The following is a 24,932-nucleotide window of genomic DNA, read 5'->3' as shown; positions in this document are numbered from 1 at the left end:
GATATAAAAATTTTGGTGAATTCTTATCACACCAAAAAAAACTATGCTAAATGTATGATAAAAAAAAAGTTACGTAAAATTCTATACAATTGTATTTTGCGCTATTTGCGACACATGCTCAATGAGGAAATTCTTTGTCCTTTTCGTATTTTTGAGCGTGCAGTGGATTTAAATGGAATTTTTAAATTAAACTAAAACTTCTCCTTTGCACCACCGCCAAAAATGGGTGTGAATTATTTATATAAAGTTGTATGTCTTTTTTCTTGTGGGCGGCTGGATGGATTGGAGGAAGAACATGAATTGTAAATAGAATTACTACAGAGGAATTGCAGAAAAAGTTTATTTGTAAGTAAGGTAAAAAAGAGAAGAATAAAAATGTTCTTAATTCGATATTGGAAGTGTTTAGATTCACCCGCCTTTCCCATTGAAAATCGCCAAAATTTATGCAGACCGCAGATGCTAAATAACTTTGAAGTCACTCTATTTCGCTGATAATTTTAACAGAAACCCTGAGAAGCAGTATGTCCGAATCGCGATCGAAAGTAGATGTTATGCTCTTTTTAGTGTAGAGAATCCCTTTGTGATTTTGCAGGATACTGTGCCAAGAGTAGGTTTGCAGGGAGTAAACAGGAGTTCTCGTTATCAATTGACGCTGCATTAGTTTTTCTGGAGCAGTGTTCTGAACAATGACTTCCAGGAGGTAGTTGGAGCAGTCCGAAGCAGGACCCTGGAGCATTGAAATATTATTTAGTAAATTAAAATTGTATTAGATTAGTTAAAAATCTTAGCGAGAATCCGCATATTTACCTGAAGCAGGGTTGCGATAAAGAGATCTCCTTTAGAAGTATCCAATCGCAACCAGAATGTTTTCTGCTGTAGTTGCAACAGAAGGCAGGCATTTTCAACAGGTGTCCTTGGTGGTAGGGATATCTCAGCTGAAGATGTGCCAAAAGTCAAAATTGGCACTCCATGCCCTTCCATAACATGATGGCGAAGTTCTGCACTACTCAAAGAAGCAGAACATTCCTCACCACAGGGACACTTATAGCTATTATCTAACTTTGGCACAATAATCTCTATTACACTCTCCGAGGATGTGTGGCAGGATGGCGGCCGTCTAGTACCCAGAGTAGAGGAAAGTTTTCCCGGGAGTACAGCAGATGGGCACCTGACGACAGATACCGCTTCGGGTTGAATGAATATCTCGCTGGAGGAAAAAGATTTAGTCTTGAGATTAATAACATCTTCCGCAAGTGGCGACAAATGCTTGCTAGTGGTCAGGTTATCCAGGGAAGTAGCCTTTCCCATGAGCTTAGCCAGAAGCTTCTGTGTAGGAGACTGTGAAGTCTTATTCTGATGGCTATTGATTCGAAGAAATGTAACTTTAGAATTCTTCATGCCAAAAAGTTTCTCTCGTAGTTTCCCATCTGCTTCCTGCAGATTGAAAGCATCCCTGAGGGAGTTGAAAACTTGCTCGGCAATCAACGATCTACCCATACTATACTTTTCCCGGCAAATAGGGCACTTATCAGCTCGAATTCTGCACTTTGCACAAACGAGATGTCCATTCTGGCACTGGATTGCCGGTGGCGGGATTGTGTCCATGCATACAGGGCATTCCATTGCAGCCAGAATAGCTGACATGCTGGCAGATAGACGTTCGAGATTTTGGGGAAGAGGTCCACAGCAGAGGGAATCTGGAGTGCACTGAGGATCTAATCCTGTACTCCACAATAGCAGAGTTACGTGGTCTGCACGACTCCTAACTATATTGGCTATCTCTGCTATTCTCAGTCCTAAAACGTCTTCACTATTCACCTGAAAGAAGTCCAGCAATTTTACCAAAGAGGAGTAACAAATATCCCAGGCTTCGTGAAGTGCTCCAACTGGTGACTTAGAGGCTATATTCAAGGATTTCATAGAGCTTTTCCCATTGAAAAATTTCTTCCTAATGACCTCTACACACTAGTGAAATTTATGTCCATATAGAAGCAAATTTCCTACATTTGCATAGGAAAAATTTTCCAATATGGACATGAATTTCTCTAGTGCGTAGAGGCTATAAGTTTCTTAGTTCACAACCAATTTAAACCGATTTATAAATAACTCAAAACGTCGCCCGAAATAAGGTAAGTGTAATATAATAATTGAATTTTGAAAAAAAAACTTGTTATCTATTATGGACCTTTCCATTACTGGTTCATAACCGATTGTAATTAGGTTCAGTCTTATCAAATATTCCAAGACTTTTCCAACGGACCCAAGCATGATACCATTCGGTTAAGAAATACGCTCTCTCGAGCCTTTTACGTTTTTGCCCCTGAAAAACTGTTATTAGGAATGATTCAACAGTATTTTCATATATGGACAAAATGTCCTCCTGAACAATCGCTAAAACATATCCAAAAATGAAAAAAAAATCTCACAACGCATTTTCGAGCAATCCCCAGAAAAACATGGTTTTGGTAGGGAATGGAGGGATGGGGGGAAACTGAGGGGCATGTTAATGGTCCCAGTGTCGACTTATGGTAAGTTTCCCGAATGTCCCAAGTCTTTCTCTGTCTCTAATCATTTGGACACTAGCCGTAGTAACGGCCGGACAGATAGAGAAATGGACAAACAGCGTGACATCATTTTTCAGACATGAAAACCGGAAATAGAGAAATCGGATGCTGTTTGTCCACTTTCCCCATTATGCTTTCCCACCCCCAATGTAGTCCCAGAAAATACGTACTCATCCCAGGAGTCCATGCTGGAGATCACCTCTTTTTCATCTGCAAAGCGTCTTACAACATGTTCATAAAAACTGTTAATAATATAACAGTGGCCTATACGACCAATGATTCGGGATTTTCTACCATCTTGCCCATTGAGGTCGCTTGTGAAGACGGCGGCAGCCGCATACGGTTTAAGAGAAAATTAAATCTAATCTAAAATCTAAAAATCGACTAAAACGCGAATATGTGTTGAGAAAAGTAGTCACCTGGGGGTGGAAGGTAGGAATTTTGGTGGATAAAATAATCGAGGGACTATATGTATATACACTGCACTCTCTGTGGAGTTCGAGTCGAGCCGCGTGAAAGTAGTATAGCAGTAAATAGTTGTTATAGTTAATGCAATATAGAAAACAAAATCTTAATGAAATATATCAAGTATTTGCAAAGATCTCAAGTAATAATACATATCATGACATAATAAAAGAGAATTGCTCAAATTACATAAATTTGTTAAACAAAGAATGAAGCGTGTTTTATGAAAAACTTGCCTCAACAATACGTATAGCGTTTAAGCTTACAGTGAAGCTCATAATGGTCATTATGAAAAGTGAAGCATATTATAAAAGAAATAAATCAAATAAGTAAAATAAAAATGTATGGTATATTGAATATGCCACTTTATAAGTACAGTGTGTTAAAAGCTTAATGTAGCAAAATTGTTTCTTTTTAATTTTTATTCACAGTTTTGAATGAATTTTCTGTCTGATGTGATATAGCAGATAGTGGACGGAAAATTGGACCTCTTGATTTTTAATCTTTAATTCGTTTAACATTTCAAGAAAGGATGTCCTCTTCATCAGGTTTCGAAAATCTGACAGCTTTTTGGATGGTGAGCTTTGGAGTGAAAAATTCAAATAAAGTTCAAGTGAAGTAGAGCAGTAATTTTTTCCACCTGTACGTGATTTTTCTTTGAAATTGAAACTTGATAAAGAGGACATCCATCCTCGAAACGTGAAGGAATAACGACTAAAAATCAAGAGAGGTAAATTTTTCCATCAGCTGAGCTGTATTAATTTTAATGTTCGAAAACGTGTCGTGCGATTTTTTTTCATATTTTGGATATGTTTTAGAGGTTTTGCCTAGACGGACAATTCGTGTATATACGAAAATACTGATTACGGTCAAAGGTTAGAAAGGTTCTAGATAGCGTATTTCTCAACCGAATAGGGTCGTGTTTGGACTTGTTGGAAAGATCTTGGAATTTTTCATGAGTCTGAATTGGTTACGAATCGGTAATAAACCGGTTATGGACCGATAAGTAATTTTTATTTGATATAAGCAATTATATTACCCCATATAAGTATATCAGGCAAATATTAGGGTGATCTTTTGAATAATATATAAATCGATTCAAACAAGTTTTGAATCGGTAAACGGTAAATGATGCGAAAATACTTTTGGGGTTAGCATCCAAGTCACAAGGTCGAGCACTTTGAAAAGCATGGGACGCTTTGCTACCCCTCCTTCTTTTACTATAAGGGAGAGTAGGAAGATTCTCTGTTTTGAACACTTTTCCTCAGAAGAATTGTCCTAACTAAAGTCCTAAAATTATGAATATTTCAAAGTTTTGAATGCATGAGACTGCCCCACTTTCTCTATAGTTTCTCAATTGATTTCTAATGAAATTATTATTAAATTTATTATTCTCAGTTCTCTGACAATTTGAGCCTAAAAAAGCAACGGATTAAGCTAATAAAGCAGTATAAATTTGGATTAAATCGAAAATACAGTGAAAGGATTATAAAATGTATACTTTTAAGGCAAGAAGTTAGTATAACATTATAGTTTCGCCGATTACTCAAACTCATGTTTTTGATGCTTACTGTTTGAGTAAGGTTGTTTAGAAGTTTAACATGAAAACAGAATGACAAAGATCTGCTTTTTTTTAATATAATAAATTTTTCGACTATGTACGGTCTGGTGGAGTGCAATATCTGGTGAAAACGGAGTAAGACCTTTTTTCGCCTCTTTCAATTAGCTGAGATTCTTTACAAACTCAGCTTTTGTGGTCACAGGTGAAATCCGACCTCGTCAGATCGGGCCCAAATTTTGGATGTATACGTTTTGACACTCATAGATCACGAAAATCATGTGCGCCAAAAATCGATTTTCCTGGACGTCCCGTCCCGTCCGTTACATTTCGACTTCTGGAGACAGAACGGAAATAGATATCGACAAGAGGTTTTCGGCAAAGGTTAAAAGTCATTGGGCCGCTAGAAGTTGATGTCAAAACCACCCCTTACACCCCCACCCTTCCGCCATTTTGGAACACCCCCAAATTTTGTTTTTTCGATAACTCAGCCCCTATGCCATCGATCGATCTCAAATTTTAGTATGTTATAGCTGGGCCTAAGAGATTTCGATCGATATCAAACTTCACCCCCTACGACCCCCCCTGACCTGAGCTAGAGGGGGTCAAAAATTGAATTTTTGAATGGTCATATCTCCGGTTCTAATTATCGGAATGCAAAAAACTTTTGTGTTTTGGAAAGCTCTCGTGGAGCATTACAACCCTTGTGACACCCCAATTTTATCCGATTTAATCGAAGGTCCGATTAATCGAAAAATCGATTTTCGATTAATCGATTTCGAATATTTCGAAAACTAGACGATGATTTTTCTTTAAATTTTAATATGTTGTAGCTGGGGTCGAGGCCTTTCCAACGATGGATCGCACTCCTCCCTTGATGTTCCCTGACCCGAGCTATAATCAAAAATGTCTTGACCGGACTGCATTTTCTGTATTTATAAAGGGATTTCGATGAAATTTTAGCCTATATTGTATCTGAGAGCACGATCTTTCTAATAATGGGTCCCATCCGTCTCTACCCCAACCCACTGTACCCCGACCCTTACTATATTCAAATGGACCGGACTCTATCACTTATGTTTCTTAACCGATTTAAATGAACTTTTTTTTCTTTTGTTGGTCTTCCCCACTCAGACTATTTAAAATAGAAAATGACCAGTGATAAGCCCAGATAAGCTTATGGTAGCTGAGATTCTTTACAGGTGACCTCGAAATGCGTGCAATTCGGGGTGCTTGCAACTCGGAATGCGTGAAAATTCGATTGTGAGTTGAATTTTGGGGGTAAAGAATCGCGTCGAACCAATTTCATCCATTTCGACTACCGAGAACAGTTTACTCGACGCGTTTTTTTACCCCCAAAATTCAACTTACAATCGAATTTTCACGCATTCCGAGTTGCAAAGCACCCCGAGTTGCACGCATTTCGAGGTCACCTGTAAAGAATCTCAGCTACCATAAGCTTATCTGGGCTTATCACTGGTTTTTTATTCGCTACAACGTTTCGGGAATACGATGTTCCCTTCATCAGGTCTACAAAGCCTAGAAGGGAACATCGTATTCCCGAAACGTTGTAGCGAATAAAAATTGAAAGAGGCGAAAAAAGGTCTTACTCCACTTTCACCAGATATATAAATTTTTGTTCGTTATGCGGAGAAAAAAACCCTGAACGTCGGGACGCGCTTTTAGTACACTCGAAACTTTTATCTAAAAGGCTAATTGCTAATTTAACGTGAATATTATTCAAGAATAAATTTTTATGCTTTTTCACGAACCTTGAATTATATTTATTAATCTTCTATAGTCACACTTAATAGTTCACGAGGCAGCATACACGCGTAAAAGCTTATTAAAACATTGAGACGAAAAATTCATAAGGTGTGTGTTGTGACGCGCAATATAGTGAGACATTCCAGTATTAGAAGCAACAAACTGACCTCTAAAACGCAATCTCCAACCTTCAATCCGGTTATTTCAGCCGGAGATTCCTTATCGACCCCGCTCACCTGCAATCACAGTCACAATTAATTAGGCATGTTAGGATGATGTTTGTTATGTTTCGCTCTTAAATACCCATGGGTATGGATCCCATTTGCTGCGAGACAAGTGGAAGCCACAGGCACCATTTGAACACTTTTGTATGTTTAGCATCCTCACAGAAGGCTGGTAGTGATCATCGGTACTGGATCCTGCTGGAATTTGGAAATTTATTTCTTCTTGTCGAGCAGTTTCCACCATTCTTAGGAGAGATCACTGAATTATTAACACCAAGGCTTGATCAATACACCCAACTCGAATGGAGTTCGACAGGAAACTGATCGTACAAGTTGCCTCTGAGACTTTGGGGCCAACCACGCGCACCATGAAAACTGATATATCCGCGCGCAAATATTACATAAAGAACGTGCGCTTTCGAAAGAAACAGCATAGTAGAGAAGAGAGAAAGAGATAACAAATTGTGGAAAGCTCTGTATGTAACAACACTCATTACGCAGCCTCCACTTTGACCTTAACCCAAATGATTTCACCAACTTTTGTGCTACCTGGTGCTACGAAACACTCTACTGTACCTCTCGTTCTCCCACGGAATCACATCTTTTTCCGCTCATGCTGAATTTTAATTATCACCTTAGAGTAGATGTTCTAAAATATTAAAATGTCTTCAAATTCAAAGATATCACTTTCCCACACGAGAGTGATCAACTTATAGTCTAGAAATGGATTATTAAAATTAAATTATTAAATTCTGTTTTTTTTTTCCTTGTGTTGCAAAAAAGTTGCGTTCTTTTACGTAAGTTTCCATATAACATATTTGATGAATGGTATGAAGAAGTGAGCTCAGAGGAAAAAAACCTCAGAAGATAGTGAGCAAACAAAGCGTTAAATGTGGTAATGAACCATTGCAATCTTCAGAAGTAATTTTCATCATATATATAGGTACTCAATTGAAATTGAAAGTGAAAACCCATATTTTTGCTTTTGCTGTTTTAAATCTGCTGCTCAAAATCTTAAAATGAGTGTGTAAAATAATTTCGCCACCTCGAATGTGTCCATCCTGCTGTCAAAAACTCATTCTTTTTTACCTTATCTTTGCGTAACTATAAATATTGGCTTAACGAAGATGTTCTTGCAAAAAAAAAAATGGAAAAACTTAAAAGGGACAGATAATCCTAACCGGCTTATGTGGGTGAGATTCTTAATGTGAGCTAACTCGGAATGCATGCAAATTCGATTTAGAGCTGAAGTTGGGGTACGCCATTCAGTTATTTTGAATCAAATTCGTGAAATTATACAAATTTTGTATTTAAACCAAAATATCAAAGATTTGGATGGAGTGACAGAAAAGTGATATATGGATGAAATGCAGACCAAAATGTTATCTATAATTTTGCTGTAGAAATTGATCTCATCGATTATTCAGAAACCGAGATAATCGAGGTTGTTTGTTTCTGAACTCGTTTTTTCGACCAGAGCGCCCCAAGTGTTCATTTGATGAACTTCAACTATATCAAAGAATTGTTGTATTTTGTGAGACTTTCCATTTAAAACCCTATTTTAAGTGTCTTGGTCGAGAAGAAGTAGTCAAATTGGCATCTGAGTGGTTTCAAAGTATTATGGGAAAAATCAATTTTTTCACACTTAAACGACAAAATCGGACATATCGCATTATCTGATCGAAAAATGATGTATGGACGAAATATAGAGACAAATGTTCTCTACAATTATGTCGAAGTAATCATCAAAATCGGTTAAGCACGTGTCGAGATAATTGAGGTTATGTGATATTGAAAATGGTTTTTCGACTGTGGCGCCCCTGGTGTTGGTCCCACGAAGTTCAAGTGTTCTAGAAAGTTGTAGCATTTGGTGAGATCTTTCGTTTAAGCCCTCATTCATCAAAATCGATCAAATAAAACCGGAGATATGAAACGCCCTAGACTGGACTACAACACTCTAAAATTTCATTAACTTGCACAATGCCGTTTTTGAGAAAAATTAGTTTGAATTTCGATGAATTTTGACGCTATCGCAGCGCCACCTGTGGTGAATTTTTGAACTTCCATCTGAAAGTGCCCATCGAGACGAAACCAAAAAGGTAAAATTTAGGTCGCTATGTTAATTAGAACCGGAGATAGAGGCCGGTCAATGTTCGAACTTTCACCCCTTATAGCTGGGGTCAGGGGTTATGGATCGACTTAAGTATTTTTTTGTTTGATAGGTATAATCAGCGGCTACAACATACTAAAATTTCAGCCCGATGCACAATGGAATTTTTAAAATCTGACAATTAGAACCGGAGTTATGGCCATTTTAAGAAATTTTTTTTGGACCCTTATAGCTAGGGTCAGGGGGGTGGGGGGACCTTAAGTTTTGTATTGATGGAAAGCCCTAGGGCCAGCTATAACATACTAAAATTTGAGCCCGATCGATGCCATAGGGGCGGAGCTATTGAGAAAACAAAAAAAGGGGGGTATTCAAAATGGCGGAAGGAGGAGTGGGGGGTGGGAGGTCAATGCACCAAGTTGCAATTTTCACCCGATATATAACCTTTGCCGAAAACCGCAAGTCGATATCTCTTTTAGTTTAGGAGCTATTAAGCTCCAAAGAGCGGCCGGCCGGCCGGCCGGCCGGGAACGTAATTTAGCCACATATATATTCGTGATCAGGAAGTGCTGAAACACATTTTGGCCAAGTTTGAGCTCGATCGGACGACATGAAATTTTGTTAGGATTATAGTAGGTGAGATTATTAAGAATTTCACCTAATAGAAATATATAAGTCGCGCCAATTTTTTTTATGAAAATATGACAATTAGAAGCTTTTCCTTGATGTGCTAGAACTTTAAACATCTGCTTTGCCTCATTTCGCTCCAGGTTTCCTTACTTACAAGAAATTTTGTACAAATTTAAATCGATCGATTTAAATATTTATTAAAAATAAACTTCATGGGAAGCTCCATCTCGTGTAAAGTACTATTCTTTGATTTTTTTGAGTGAATTGCATAAAAAATATTAAAAAATATGAAATAGGGTGGGGAATTATAAGTTTAATATTAAACGATTGTCTATCGCTTTGGAATTTTATGTATTTTATTCTCTCTCTATCATCTACATTAAACAACAACATGCAAATTAGGCACTAAACTATAATGATACAACAGATTTTCTATCACTTAAAATTGTCTTTTAATTTTTGTTCTTAAATTACTAAAATGTTTGTTAATAGTTGCAATTTTTTCTTTGGAATAATTGCACAATTGAGGTTTCTAGACTCTAGAGCCCCCAAATGCTGGCCCCAAGTAGTTCCTTATTTTAACGATAGAACGGATCTTAATATAAGATTTTTTATATTATTTCAGTAAAATAGTCTAAAGCTATTGAAGAATTTCCTTGATTCGGCAGATCGTAATTAATTGGATCACCAAGAAGTTTTTGGACATACTCAAATGATATAAATTCCTCATCGTAGGCCACATCCTCCAAAATTTTCACAACATCTTGAGATCTGGCATCATTTTCAGTCTGAATTTTTGAAATGCAGCTTGAGAGTTCATTGAAATTCATCGTTGATGGCACTTCTTTTTCCTCTATTATATCATTGAAGACATCCTCAAAAACAAAGTTATCATCCTGGACAGTAAGGGCGGAGGAAGTTTCTGGCTCCACGACATACAGAGAAGATTCTGAGTGTCTTCTCCGTGTTTTTGTGGCAGGTTTTACAGAACCTTTCTGAGATTTTCGTTTCATTGGAACATAATCACGCAGCGAATGATTTTTTACATGCTTTCGGAGACTGGAGGGATCAGTGTAGCGTTTGCTGCATCCCTCCAATTGGCAAGCATACGGTTTCTGTATAAAAGATTTAGCATATTAAAGCGGGATTATGATAAGGATAATTTGACAGATTTTACCGTATCATAGTGGGTTCTTTGATGTTTTGCCCTATCGGAACTATTGCTGAATGCTTTGTGGCATCCCTGAAACTGGCAGTTGTAGGGTTTCTCTCCGGTGTGTGATCTCTGGTGAATTTTTAAGTTTTCCAGTCGCGAGAATGCCTTATTACACCCAGAGAACTGAAACCAAGAAGAAGAATTTAGTATATACAATATATATAACATTATCTGTTAACATTGCATTCGAATGTGACCCGAATAATATGTCTATTATCCAAAATCTTAGTCACTTCATTTCGTGTTATGAAAGGATGTGATATGACCTGCCAGACATATTTTCGAGTATCTCTTTTACGTAGAGAGGTAAATTTTATGTTTTTTAAAGATACCTATTTTAAAAGGTATACTTATAAAATATACACTATTAGTAACCTATATACATATAAAAAGGGACAGATAATCCTAACCGGCTTATGTAGGTGAGATTCTTAACGTGAGCTAACTCGGAGTGCATGCAAATTCGATTTGGAGCTGAAGTTGGGAGACGCCATTCAGTTATCTTGAATCAAATTCGTGAAATTATACAAATTTTGTATTTAAACCAAAATATCAAGGATTTGGATGAACTGACAGAAAAGTGTTATATGGGTGAAATGTAGACCAGAATGTTCTCTATAATTTTGCCGTAGAACTTGAACTCATCGATTACTCAGAAGCCAAGATAAGCGAGTTTTTTTGTTTCTTAACTCGTTTTTTCATCCAGAGTTCCCCAAGTAGTCATTTGTTGAACTTCAACTATATCAAAGAATTGTTGTATTTTGCGGGACTTTCCATTTGAACCCCTATTTTAAGTGTCTTGGTGGAGTAGAGGCAGTCAAATTGGCATCTGAGTGATTTCAAAGCGTTATTATTGGAAAAATCAATTTTTTCACACTTAAACGGCAAAATCGGAGTGATAGCGTAGTCTGAGCGGAAAATGATGTATGGACAAAATGTAGAGACAAATGTCCTCTACAATTATGTCGAAGTAATCATCAAAATCGGTTCAGCGACAGTCGAGATAATTGAGGTTATGTGATATTGAAATTGGTTTTTCGACTGTGGCGCCCCTAGTGTTGGTCCCACGAAGTTCAAATATTCTAGAAAGTTGTAGCATTTGGTGAGATCTTTCGTTTAAGCCCTCATTCATCAAAATCGGTCACATAGAACCGGAGATATGATTTTTTGAATTTCGTGAACTTTGACCCCTCATATCTCCGGTTCTATTGAAACCACAGCGCGCATACGCACCATTTTGGAAACGTCCTAGACTGAACTACAACATACTAAAATTTCATTAACTTGCACAATGCCGTTTTTGAGAAAAGTGACTTTGAATTTCGATGAATTTTGACGCTATCACAGCGCCACCTATGGTGACTTTTTGAACTTCCATCTGAAAGTGCTCATCGAGACGAAACCAAAAAGGTAAAATTTAGGTCGCTATGTTAATTAGAAGCGGAGATAGAGGCCGGTCAATGTTCGAACTTTGACCCCTTATAGCTCGGGTCAGGGGTTTTAGATCGACTTAAGTTTTTTTTTTGTTTGATAGGTATAATCAACGGCTACAACATACTAAATTTTCAGCCCGATGCACAAAGGAATTTTTGAGTTATTTAACTTTTAAGATTTAAAAATTTTCTTTTTAAAAAAAGCGCCCCTAGCGGTGGTTTTATGAACTTGCGATGTTAGAAGGGGAAGTGGCATTTCACGAGAGCTTTCCAAAAAGCCCTCACCTTTTAAATTCTGACAATTAGAACCGGAGTTATGGCCATTTTAAGAAATTTTTTTTGGACCCTTATAGCTCGGATCAGGGGGGTCGGGGGACCTTAAGTTTGGTATTGATGGAAAGCTCTAAGGCCCAGCTATAACATACTAAAATTTGAGTCCGCTGAATGCCATAGGGGCGGAGCTATTGAGAAAACAAAAAAGGGGGGTCTTCAAAATGGCGGAAGGAGGGGTGGGGGGTGGGGGGTCTATGCACCAAGTTGCAATTTTCACCTGATATATAACCTTTGCCGAAAACCGCAAGTCGATATCTTTTTTAGTTTAGGAGCTATTAAGCTCCAAAGAGCGGCCGGCCGGCCGGCCGGCCGGCCGGGAACGTAACTTAGCCACATATATATTCGGAATCAGGAAGTGGCGAAACACATTTTGGCCAAATTTGAGGTCGATCGGACGACATGAAATTTTGTTAGGATTATAGTAGGTGAGATTGTTAAGAATCTCACCTAATAACACATATATAGTGTTCGAAACTTTTCCTCAGGAAATTTACTTATTTTGCTACTCGAGATTCATCTGGTTGAGCCACTCTAAGTGACTGGAGAACGTAAATCATCATCTCCATTGGTTTGTGTAGATTTTAGGGTCAAATTAATATTTTACCAAGGCGTGACAGAGTAAATAAATTATATCAGATAAGGGGTTTCAATGAATTCCTTAACAGGTGGCGAAAGGATGCTGAATTAGAAATTTTGAAGAGGCTGCTCTCAGCATGGATAATTTCTTTCATCATGAGAACTTTTTCTTCTACTGGCAGTAACAAAAAAAAGCAATTTTCTCTCCATACATTAACTTTTTTCTTCTAGTGCTTCAGGAGTTAAATGCATAGGATAGATGAAATTTTACCCTGCAACACCACCAACAACAAAATGTCATCAGGGCTAACATTATTAAAACATACAACTATCGAGAACTCAACATGTGTTGCTTGTTATTGACTCTTGGGCTAGGGAATTGACGAAGGACGGAAAGGGAAAAGAAAGATTGTTAAAAAGCCAATCACAAGCTTCCCTGAGTTTATGAGAATTGTGATTCTTTCATTGAAATATCAGTTAATGAACAAATTTTATAGAAATATGTATATAAATAAGCCATATTTTATTTTCAAAATAAAAATTCAATGCTCTGAAAAAAAATATACGTTTACTGTATTGAAAAATAAGAAAAAACAGATAAGACTTTACACATTTGAAAAGTTTTAGGTAAGGTCAAATCTGACTGAAAATTTGAATAAATAAATTTCTTGTTATTTAAAATCTTTTAGAGTAGTTTAAATCAGAATCAGCGATATTACAAACATATGCCCTGCAAATATGAGATCGATCGGAGGTGGAAGATCGAACTGAAGCATTGCAATAGCTGTGATTATAAAAAAAAATCACAGATAGTTTATGAACATTTTTCTTATGTTTCTTATGTATGAACGTTATCAACTTACCGGACACTTATTTGGTTTTTCGCCACTGTGGACGCGCATGTGAATGAGCAGTTTGTAGCGTGCATTAAAGGGCTTGAAACGCCTGGGACATCCTATCCAAAAGCAAGAAAACTCTTCACCACGTCGTAGTTCCACGTGCCGCTTTTCAATGTGAGACACCAGTGTACATTGATCCGCAAATTGCTGATTGCAGTCAATCCAGCGACACTCAAGTATCTCATTCTCCTGACATTTTTCTTCAAGGTCAATATCCTTCAGCAGCATTTCCTTGGGAGCTTCTTTCTGAACCTCATTCCATATGTCCTTATACGTCCTTTTAAGCTTTTCCGGATCTGAGATTGTGTTGAAATTCTCAGCAGGATAGCTGTAGGAATCTGTTTGTTGAGGTGAGGGATATTGATCCAAGAAGGTAGTGTCGAAATAGTCATCGATGCGGAGAGACATTGGTGGATCCTGGCGATATTGGTTTTTGACTATGGTCTCGATTGGCGGCAAACGATCGATTCCTACATCACCAAAACCAATCCATGGATCAATAATTGGAGATGAACAAGGAGACTGATTCTTAGACTGGCAGTTGATCTCATCGTAGTTGTAGTAGTCAAAATCATTTCTAGGAGATATTGCTTCAGCTTCTGAGCTGAGACTCTGATTGTATTTAGCAATGTCCTCAGGTTCAAATTTGAAGATCATGTCATTTTTGGTGCAATTTCCTACAAAGTTAGATTTCTTCAGAAGATCAGCCGAGTTGATTATGGAACATGGGGTATCAGCCAATGAAACAAAATCGGTTGTCAAGGTGGTGGGTTCGGGAACAAATTCACTGACCACAGGTGAGATTTTGCAGTTTTGCAAAGGTGATGTTGATGTGGAGAAGGGTTGGAATGGAGGTGGAATGAAGAATGTGGATTGATTCCTAGGTGAAGTGGGAGTTAAGACTGTGATTTGTGTGCTTGGAATATTCCATCCGGAATCCATATCAAAAGACGGAAGATCCTTCACAATCTGATCCTTCTCTCTTAAAATGTCCAAAAACATCCTCTCAAGTTCACTTATTAAAAACCAACACGACAGAATCACAGATCTCAATTGAACAATAAAACAAGACAAATTCTAGATCCCGATCACTGTTCACATTTCCCGCTTAAATGAGTCTCTCGGGATATGGCATGAGAAACACGTCCGATCTGCTCAAGATTCAGAGAGCCTTTGAGATTTGAACAGTGAGCTGATGAAGATGTAGATGACTTCTGAACGCTTTTTGCTCCCTCGATGGTGTTCTTTTTTGCTCCCACTTGACAATCCATGTTTTTCCAGCCATATGTGTGAGGAGCATATGTAAGAGAAATTCATCAAGAGGAGATCTCTGAGCTGATCTTACGCTCAGAGATCAAATGGAAAGGAGTGAACACAGGAGAGAAAATGAAACTACTTTTTTTTAACCATAAACACAGAAATCTCTCATTTGATTTTTTTAAGTGGCTTTTTTCTGACATTTTAGAATTGTATGCAGGACAACGTAATCCTCCAGTACTTCGTCAAAGTAACCAGATGGTTACGTACAAGACGAGTTTTTAGTATATAGTTGTATGCGTTGTATGTATCTGCATAAAGGCAATCACTTGCGACAATTTCGGTTGATAGTATGATTAAGTTTGAATTTCAATTTGAAGTAAACCTGACAAAAATAGTGGTCATTACTATTCTTAATTGTTTTAATATAAATTTTATTTAGCTTGCAAGTATATAGGTGTGGGTAAATTTTACAGGTAATTATGATAATTATTCGGCAACATATTATGTCAGTATCAGACAGATTAAATTATGCTTTGGAAACATTAAACCGTGAAAAATAGAATAGTTCACATTCAATGGTAGTTAATGTGTTACCAGCAAAGAGAACTGGAGGCATGACAAGTCTCAAATTCTAGGACGAGAAAGTGGAGGATAAATGGATTCAATACGCCCATAAATTAGTTTGCAATCGGAAAAGTGTGTGTTTGACATGCAACAAGAGCGTAGAACATCTTCAGGGAGAGGTCTTCCCCTCCAAAGTATCGCCTAATTTACAATCCGGGAAGATATATTGCATTTTATAACTGTTTCAACAAATAAACAAATAATTATGTGAGAAAAAGGAACAACAAAGGGAATTAGGGTAAGAGCAAAATTGATTTTGGTTATTCGATTTAATCTCCAATTCATGCTGAATTAAATCTCAATTGTGGCACCGTATAGAATAGACTACCATGAATGATGATGGATGTTATGGAATACGATATATAATTCTCCTACAAAATAATAAAATCTTAAGCATTGCATCTGGGTCTTCTTTTACTGCGATCGCGATCGAGTGATTCAGTTGAGAATCGCATAAAGAAATTCAATGTATGGGGTCACAAATTGGGATTATTTAAAGAAAAACATAATGAACAAAAAATGTTAACACTTGTCTCCGGGAAAAACCTAAAATATCATTTAATAGTGTTTTATAGGGTTTATTTTTTACTCCTCGAACGTCACCATATAGAAGAAAATCTGATCCCTACTCACTCGTACAAATTGTATGTACATTTTGAGACACAATATGATTAATGAGATTTTAGGGTGTTTAAAATTGTCAACATTCTCCTTTTGAAGGGATTCGGTTTGATTTTGGGTAGTTTCCCTTTTAAAAAAAAATCTCATACTTCTCTCTTTCAATTTTACACATTTCCATCATTGAGTACGATCGTCCAAAAATTTAGACGATCATCCCTCAAGAAAAAAAAGCCCAAATAAGCTTATGGTAGATGAGATTCTTTACAGGTCTCCTGGTGCTTGCAAGTTGGAATGAGTGAAAATTCGATTGCAAGTTGAATTTTCTGGGTAAAGAAATGCGTCGAGTAATCTGTTCTTGTCGGCCGAAATGGGTAAAATTGCAATTTGTTAAAAAGCTAAATATAACTCTCAGTTATAAAAACATTTTAAAGAAACAAAAACAAAAAAAACACAATTTCAAGCTTAATCAATTTGCATAAATCGGTGGCCCTTCCAACTACTTTTTGAAATTACTCAAAAATACGTCGTGAGATTTTTTTTCATTTGCGCCTATATTTTTTTAGGGATTTTCTAGGCGGATTCTTCGTCCATATACGATAATCTAGTGAAAAACTTAGATCAGCTTACTCCATGTGACATTTTTATTGTAATTAAAATTCGGATTGCATATAAAATTCGATTTGCAGATCAAATTAGAAAATGTTACGCAGTAATTTTGAACAAAATTTTTGAAATACGCAAATTTGAGCAAGAAACGATATAGTAGGAAATAAATATATCAGTATCATCTACAATTATTAGATATATAAAAGTAATCATCAAAATCGATGAGAGGCGAGATGATTGAGTTTTAAAACGTTTTTTCGGTCAGTTACTTTCTTTTGTATACTTCTTCTGAATGTAGGGGAAACTGGGGCACCAACAAACACGAGGTAGCACCAAACACTGCAATTTTTTAATAGGATATTCGACTTCAGAGGACAAGATTTATAGAAATTTTTAGGCATTATAGGGATGCTTCTCCACTGAAGAAAATGGTCAAGATACAGTAGAGTCTCTCAAATCTGAATCTCTCAAATTCAAACGCCGTTTGGATTCAAAATGTCAATTGTGAGGTTATGTTAGAAGGTCCGTATTCTAGGTGTATGAAAATCATATTTATGTGCTTCTTCCTGAATGTTTACATACATTATAGTCGTGTAAAATGAAAAGGAAGTATGTTACCAAAAAACTTGCGAGAAAGTACGAGAATTTGATTCAAAGTACAATTTAATCTCACGCAAATTTCGTTAGTTTTGAAAAAATCGTTCGAATTTGGGAGGTGAGAAATGTCAAAAATACCCCCCGAGCGTCGTTCGAATTTAGAAGACTCTACTGTAGTCCAAATAGTTTAGAAATAAAAATTATTGTTTGATGCTACCCCGTGTTTGGTTGTGCCCCAGTTTCTTCTATACTGTTTTCTCCTTTGTTCTCTCATACAACTGGTAAAAAACAAAGGAACTTGGGATCCTTTGAAAGTCATGATTTTTTGACGTGTAAGTATTTTACTAATCGAATAAAAATAATGAAAAAGTCATTTTTGAAGTTCACTCATATGAGAAAACTGTTGTGAGTAACAAGATTTCGATAAAACACGATTTATTGTGCTAAAACGACACTAGTGAACCTTTTAAAGGATCCAGCATTTCGGGTGATGTTTTGAATCGATGGCAAATTTCTGGCTTAAACAGATACGAAAAATTCGTATCTGTGTTCACAGAATTCTGTGTCAGCCAGTTGAATGGTGAACATCACGGATCAAGATGTGATCAAAGTTCAAGTGCAGTGTAGCAACTCCCACCTGTACGTGATTTTCCCTGCCACATTCGATACCTGATGAAGAGGACATCCATCCTCGAAACGTCGTAGAGAATAAAATTGTGAAAATCAAGAATTGCTGCTACATTCTGTCGAACCGAAATTCTTCTGAAACATATTCCATTTGATGACTCTGACCTATATGCAGTAGACTCTCGCTAATTCGGCTCTTTTAAGATCGGGCTACTTTTTAATTCGGGCAGCAGTTAAATGTAGCAGCAAATATGTTTAAATTTGCCATGCTTTATCTCAGTTGTAATGTTATTTTGCATTATTTAGGGGCTTTCATGAAGTTTACATTTAATATGAGCATGTAAACTTAATATGAGTATGCAGATAAACAAAAAATCGTTGCATTACAAACAATTTGATGACCGAATTTCTCTTTAATTCGGTTGACATTTCGGTCGCATGCCCGAATTTGAGAGAGTCTACTCCCCATAGCAAAATTCCGCGGAAATTCCAGTGTAAAATTAGCGTTCAAATTGCAAAAAATCCGCGGAATTTGACGCAAAAATTCCACTAAGTTTTCCAGGGAATTTGGAACCGGTAATTCCATTGAAATCATAGCTCTTCATGGAATTTCAAGTACGAACCACTGGAATTCCAGCGTTAAATTCCGCGGTGTTCCATGGAACATTTATATGGAAACTCCATAGACTTAAAAGACATAGACTCTTCATGTTCAAATTTTCCCTTGGAACAACCATAGACTTAAAAGTATTTTAAGTCTATGGGAAACTGACACGTGAAACGTCCGCGGGATAAGCTGGAAAAATCGTATGGAAATTTCCACTATCTTTCCATAGGTTTTTATATGGTTTTTTCCACTTTTTTTTCTCGAATGCCAAACAAATAAAATGATGGTGTTGTAACAACGTGGATAATTTGTTTCCAAACCTTCCGCAAGCACTTTTAGTGATTCATATGGCAATTATAATATAATTAATTATGCGACACTGCATTTCGTGTAGATAATAGTGAAGTGATTACATTAAATAGGCCGCCAACCTAAAATAAAACTGTTTTTATGTCATTTAATATATATTTTAGGAAAAACCATTTTTTTTATAAAATATTTTTTTTATTGCTCAAAGTGTTAATTCGTTATTGCTGGTTTAGTAAAACATATTATAATCCTCGTAATCTTCGCTATTTCTTTAATATTCGAAAGTAAAATCACGAGGTGCATGTGACAGCTTCATTTTTTCTCCATTTTATTTTGGTGGAAAAATCCACATAAATTCCACGAGCATTTCCATGGATGTATTTCTATATAAAAAATCTAGCATAAATCCATTAAATTTTCCTTAGAACATATTATGGAAAATTTCTATGGAATTTTTTAAGGAAAAATAGTGGAAAATACCGAGGAATTTTTCGCTTGTTATTCCTACTCCGCTTTCTTTTGCTATGGGGTGTCAAACAAATAAAATGGTGTTGTGACAACGTGGATAATTTATTTCCAAACCTTCCGCAAACATTTTTAGTGACTCCTGCGACGAATTATAATATAATTAATTATGCGACACTGCGTTTCGCGTACATAATAGTGAAGTGATTACATTAAAGAGGTCGCCAACCTAAAATAAAACTGTTTTATATCATACAATATCTATTTTATGAAAAGTATTTTTTTTATAAAATAGTTTTTTTTAATCTAAAGTGGTAATTCGTTATCGCTGGTTCAGTAAAACTTATTAAAATCCTCGTGATCTTTGCTATTTCTTTAATATTCAGAAATAAAATCACGAGGTGCATGTGACAGCTTCATTTTTTCTCCATTTTATTTATGTGGAAAAATCCACATAAATTCCACGAATATTTCATGGATACAGTATAGACTCTCGCTAATTAGGCTCTTTTAAGATCGGGCTACTTTTTAATTCAAGCAACAGTTAAATTTGAAAAAAGTTTGTGGCCATTTTTCAAGTTCGATTATTATTAATCGAGTCGAGGCATAAAAATACTTGTACATGTCTTCCCCAGAAACGGGCCACGTCAATAGCGGCTGAATTAGCCGTCATCAAATCTCCTGTCTCACATGATACAGGAGCTAGTGGACAAACATATAAGTGGGGAGTAGTTTGAACCACCCCACAGTCACACAGAACGTCTCCTTCCAAGAAACCCCATCGCCGTCTGTTATCCCTTGACCGCGCAACTCCGCTTCTCAAACGATTTAGCGCTCTCCAAGTTTTCCAGTCTTGCTCATCACCAGGTTGGAGATTTTCCTTGGGCTCAACAAAATCTGGAGGGAAGGTATTCTTCCACAGATTAAGTTTTGCCTCCTCCGGTGTTGTCTTGAGACACGTAACAGTTTGACTGAAACTCTTGCGAGATTTCAGCCGCTGTCGTACTCTTACCTGACCATAGAGTAAATGTATTGGCTCTGTAGAAGCCTTCGACATTTCCTTCCTGGAAATCACTTGTCTTCTGACCTGTGGTGGAGCAATTCCCGCTAGCGGATATAATTTGTTTACCGGGGTGCTTTTTAGACACCCTGTGACGATGCGCGCGGTATCGTTAAGAGCGGTGTCCACTTTCTTTGCATGTACCGATCTCTCCCATACCTCAGCCGCGTACTCCCCTGCGGAGAATGACAAAGCTAGAGCATAAGTGCGTAACACTTTCAGCTGAGCGCCCCACTGAGTATTTACAAGTTTACGTATGTTACGCGTTTTTACTTTGTCCTTTATGTTATTGCAGTGGGTTTTGTACGTTAGAGATCTATCAAGGGTGTCTCCGAGATATTTGGGTGTGAAATTATGATTCAAAGTTCTTCCTTCCCACTCCACCACATTCAGTCGTCTTTTTGCCCATCTATTGCGCAAATGAAAACAACACACTTCTGTTTTCGAGGGGTTGGGCCTTAAGTGATTTTCCCTATAGAACTTTGAAAGTTCAATAAGGCTGGTTTGAAGATGGGCTTCCACATTTTCAAATGTAGATGCTTCTACAGCCAATACCAGATCGTCCGCGTAAAGGAAGGCTTTTGATGGAGACGGAAATGGCTGATCATTTGTGTAGATGTTAAATAGCATGGAAACTAAAACACTTTGTGATAAGCCATTTTTCTGCAGTCGCCATAAGCTCTTTTGACCACGAAACTCAACGAAGAAATGACGGTTTTGTAAAAGAGTACCGATCATTTGTGTGAGCCCGTAGTCAGATGTAAGCTTTTGGTTAGAAGAACTCTGTGATTTACTGTATCAAAGGCTGCCGAGAGGCCAACGAAAGCAACACCAGTAATCTTACCTTCCTCAAAACCATCTTCAATGAATTGAGTCAGGTTTAAGACTTGGTTTGAGCTGGATTTTCCTGGACGATATCCAGCTTGCTCGCTGATCAACTTTTCCTCTACGACAGTTAAAATCCTATTCAACAGCATTCTCTCACAGACTTTAAAGAGATGACAGAGAAGTGAGACAGGTCGGTAGTTTTTTGGGTCGTTAATGTCTTTCCCAAGTTTGGGGATCGCTACTACGTGAGCTTTTCGCCATGCTTTCGGTATCTTGCGATGTGATAAACAGTAGTTGAAAAGTCCAAGGAGCCAGTCAATAGTCCTGGGCCCAAAACTCTACACTTGTTCTGAATACAGGCCATCATAGCCTGCCGCTTTCTTATTCTTCATCGACTTGACAGCCAAAACAAGCTCATCTACACGAAATGATGCAGAAAGGTGTTGAACCTCTGTAGTGGGATCTCTAATAAACTTTGGCTTCGCAGAAAACTGAATTTAAATTTTCACATTATCGCAGCGCTACTAGTGGTGAATGTTTGAACTGTCATATTAAAATACTTATCGATACAAACACACAAATTTAGGTCAAAATGTTAACTAGAACCTGAAATATAGGCTGATGCTCGACAATTTTTCTTTTTGACCCCTTACAGCTCGGGTTAGGGGTGTACGAGGCACTTATGTTAGCTATTTTATAACACACTAAATTCTCGGCCCGATCCATGCTACTGAACTCTAAAAGTAACAGCATAGAAATACAAATAACTACATTTATTCATTCACTCATTTTCAACCGCTTATCCCTATTGGGGTCGCGGGCCACAAATAACTACAGTTTGTTTATTTTAATGCCCAGCACACAATAACTTTTGTTTGTAAACATGTTTTCAAAACTTCCTATGAGAATGAGCAAGATGACTAGATCTATATCTCACTCACTCTCATTGAAATGTCAAAAACATGTTTACTAAATAACAGTTATTTATTTATTTATTTTATTTATTAAAGAAACCATTTATTGTGCGTTGGGCATAAGAATAATGAAAAAATAATAATAATAATAATACTGGAACAACATTCCATGAAGGAACAAGGCCTCCCCACAAGGGGATTTCTAGACATGCATTATTATTTTTTTCTTGTACGGGATGAGGTTGTCAGTCCCATGCCCGTGAAACCAAGTGCAGTGAAGCTCACTGGATGCAATCAAAACACCTTTAACGCCAGAAAAATTCCTGGTGATTCGAACCCGGGCCACTTCCATCATAATGAAAAAATAGCGATTTCAATATAAGTGGCGAAAAGTGAGACACTGACGAGAAGCAAGTGATTCCACCCTATCAGGTGAAAATTGCAACTTGGTGTATTGATCCTCCCAACCCACCCCCCCCCCGCCCCCCATGCTTCCTTTTGGGCTCAAATTTTAGTATGTTATAGTTGGACCTTAGAGATATCACTTAATAAAATTTAAGGTTTCTCTACTTCTCTGGTCCGGGCTAGAAGGCGTTAATTCTTTTTTTTTTAGTTTTTTGGTTCTTATTGCCAGAATTAAATCAATGAAGGCATTTTGCAATGCTGTCGTGAAGAACGCTATATTTTCAAATTTCTTTTTTTTTATAATAAGCTAATCTAGGCTTATCTGTTCATTTATCAGTATAATAATTTCACAAGAAACTTAAACTTGAATTATTTGTTCCAGAATTCTACATTATATCGCAAAAAAAAACCCTAAATCTGCTCAGCAAAGACCAAATAAATTGTCTTGTTGCAATATTTGAAAAAAAAAAACATTTATATTAAAAGAAATTATGATATAAATTTCGAATTAGTTTTCAAAACATCATTTTTTTTACAGATATTCGTAAGCTTGTAGAAAAATATTATATTTAACATGATTTTTTCCCAACATAGTGCTATTTACCATATTCAACAAACTTATGTAAACTTACTAATAAAATTAAAGTATTTTTCCTTGTAAAGTTTGCGTTTTAAATTGTTTTCTTTACATTTTATTATGTTTTGCGATAAAAAAAACTACACCTTCGAGAATCACTCATATAGGATTTTACACCTGTTGTCTTTATAATAAATAGTAGCACTATTTAAATAGGTGTTAAGTGATTAATAACACAGCTCGTGCAGAACAACATTTTTTCCAAGATGAATGAATTTCTCCTAAATATCTAATTAACCCTCTAACGGTGTTTTCTTTAATAGGCGAAAAAAAAGTTCTAAAACAATGTTTTCTAGGATAATTATGATCCAATAAAGTCGAAAAAATCATCCATTCTTCATTATCTCTTTTAGTTTAGGCGCTACGTGAGAAAATATAAAATTTTTTGAAACTCTCTTTGCTTCTAAAATTCACATTTTTAGTTTTTTAAAATTTTTTAAATAAAATATACAAAGTAGAATGACATATCTTTCAGTAAAAAATAAATTTATTTTAGTCAGATAACTTTAAATCGGTATTTTTATGGAAATTGGAAATGAGTTTTTTTGCACAAATATTTTTTGTTGCTTTTTCTCTGACCTGACACACAAAATTGGAAATAGCAACAAAACGAAGAGTCAAAATAAGTTCAAACTTTCGAGAGATGTTTATAAGACTATTACCGAGGACACTATAGCACTTTTAAATAAATAAAACCTTTATTGTCGCTGTAAATGTGATTTTTGTGAAGACCGCCTGGAGGCGGTCTTACCCGTTAGAGGGTTAATTTAAATTGTGAATATTTAAATTATACAATGATTTCTTAAAAAAAAAAGTATAAAAGTGACATTCTTTCTTGAGTTTAAAGTTTAAAGATTTAAGATTTAAGAAGAGAGTTTTAAGTGTTTGTTTCCCAAAATCTCGTCATCAACGTTAAAAGAAACAATTTTGAAAACTCGTTAGTTTTTCTTTCTGTCATTTCACAAACTATATCGACTCATATAGATTCTTATTCATCCGAAATAAGCAACTAATGAAGGAAATATGACAGAAATCTTGACACTTTTATATATTTTAACGGCTTCAATAACAACATTTGGATGTTTTACCACATTTTATTGTGTCTCGATGTCTGAGTCTTGGGGTGTGGGAAAATTTTTTTCACATTAGATTGAAATTTGAAAAAAATATAAGCTACTGAAGGAGACGGAAAAAACACTTGCCTCCAGTCAATTTTAGTGACTAATCTGCAACTTAACTCTGATACTTTCAATAAGGTATTGGCCCCATCCACGCTATGGGAAACATTATTTTTAAATTCCCACCAAAGCATTATGACGTGGCCAAATGCTTAATGTTCATTCAGATATTATCCTCCCTTCCCTTTGCCAATGAAACGCATGAGATCGTAAGGGTGAAGTGCATTAGCGATCAGCACAGACGACGCAGACTCCTTGACACCATCATCATCTCGCACTTGGGTATTAAAAGGATGGCATGAGAAGAGATCTTGGGACATGGTGTTGAACCACCGATAAAACAACTCAGGAAAATGGCTGTTTAATGATTCCCATAAAACTACTTGAAGTGATTTTATATTGAGTGTTAACAATTTCAAAAA

The 24,932-nt window shown here is 36.5% G+C and overlaps 2 protein-coding genes across 2 annotated transcripts; both read right to left on the bottom strand.

Annotated features, from left to right (window-relative positions):
• Window positions 1-325: 325 nt before the first annotated feature.
• Window positions 326-7,010, bottom strand: LOC129810223 (uncharacterized). Its single transcript, XM_055860548.1, has 4 exons — window positions 6,658-7,010; window positions 6,522-6,590; window positions 808-1,818; window positions 326-727 (listed from the first exon to the last, which is right to left on the bottom strand). The coding sequence occupies exons 1-4, from the start codon at window positions 6,820-6,822 to the stop codon at window positions 476-478; spliced, it is 1,497 nt and encodes a 498-aa protein (XP_055716523.1). The 5' UTR covers window positions 6,823-7,010; the 3' UTR covers window positions 326-475.
• A 2,643-nt stretch (window positions 7,011-9,653) lies between these two features.
• On the bottom strand, window positions 9,654-15,536 carry LOC129809626 (protein snail). Its single transcript, XM_055859584.1, has 3 exons — window positions 13,737-15,536; window positions 10,493-10,654; window positions 9,654-10,430 (listed from the first exon to the last, which is right to left on the bottom strand). The coding sequence occupies exons 1-3, from the start codon at window positions 14,772-14,774 to the stop codon at window positions 9,927-9,929; spliced, it is 1,704 nt and encodes a 567-aa protein (XP_055715559.1). The 5' UTR covers window positions 14,775-15,536; the 3' UTR covers window positions 9,654-9,926.
• Window positions 15,537-24,932: the final 9,396 nt, after the last annotated feature.

Source organism: Phlebotomus papatasi, chromosome 1 (genome assembly GCF_024763615.1).
Source record: "Phlebotomus papatasi isolate M1 chromosome 1, Ppap_2.1, whole genome shotgun sequence".
Classification (NCBI taxonomy): domain Eukaryota; kingdom Metazoa; phylum Arthropoda; class Insecta; order Diptera; family Psychodidae; genus Phlebotomus; species Phlebotomus papatasi.
Note: the sequence above shows the minus strand (reverse complement) of the source record. Positions and strands in the feature narration are given on the sequence as shown.

What these genes read in the sequence shown, in the direction of transcription:
- LOC129810223 (XM_055860548.1), bottom strand. Translation starts at nt 6,822, where the DNA reads ATGGTGGAAACTGCTCGACAAGAAGAAATAAATTTCCAAATTCCAGCA. An exon ending in TTGGAGATTGCGTTTTAGAG is followed by an intron (nt 1,819 to 6,521) that starts GTCAGTTTGTTG and finishes GACTTCTTTCAG; the next exon opens with GTGAATAGTGAAGACGTTTT. An exon ending in TTATCGCAACCCTGCTTCAG is followed by an intron (nt 728 to 807) that starts GTAAATATGCGG and finishes TCAATGCTCCAG; the next exon opens with GGTCCTGCTTCGGACTGCTC.
- LOC129809626 (XM_055859584.1), bottom strand. Translation starts at nt 14,774, where the DNA reads ATGTTTTTGGACATTTTAAGAGAGAAGGATCAGATTGTGAAGGATCTT. An exon ending in AAAAACCAAATAAGTGTCCG is followed by an intron (nt 10,655 to 13,736) that starts GTAAGTTGATAA and finishes TCTTGGTTTCAG; the next exon opens with TTCTCTGGGTGTAATAAGGC. An exon ending in AAAGAACCCACTATGATACG is followed by an intron (nt 10,431 to 10,492) that starts GTAAAATCTGTC and finishes TCTTTTATACAG; the next exon opens with AAACCGTATGCTTGCCAATT.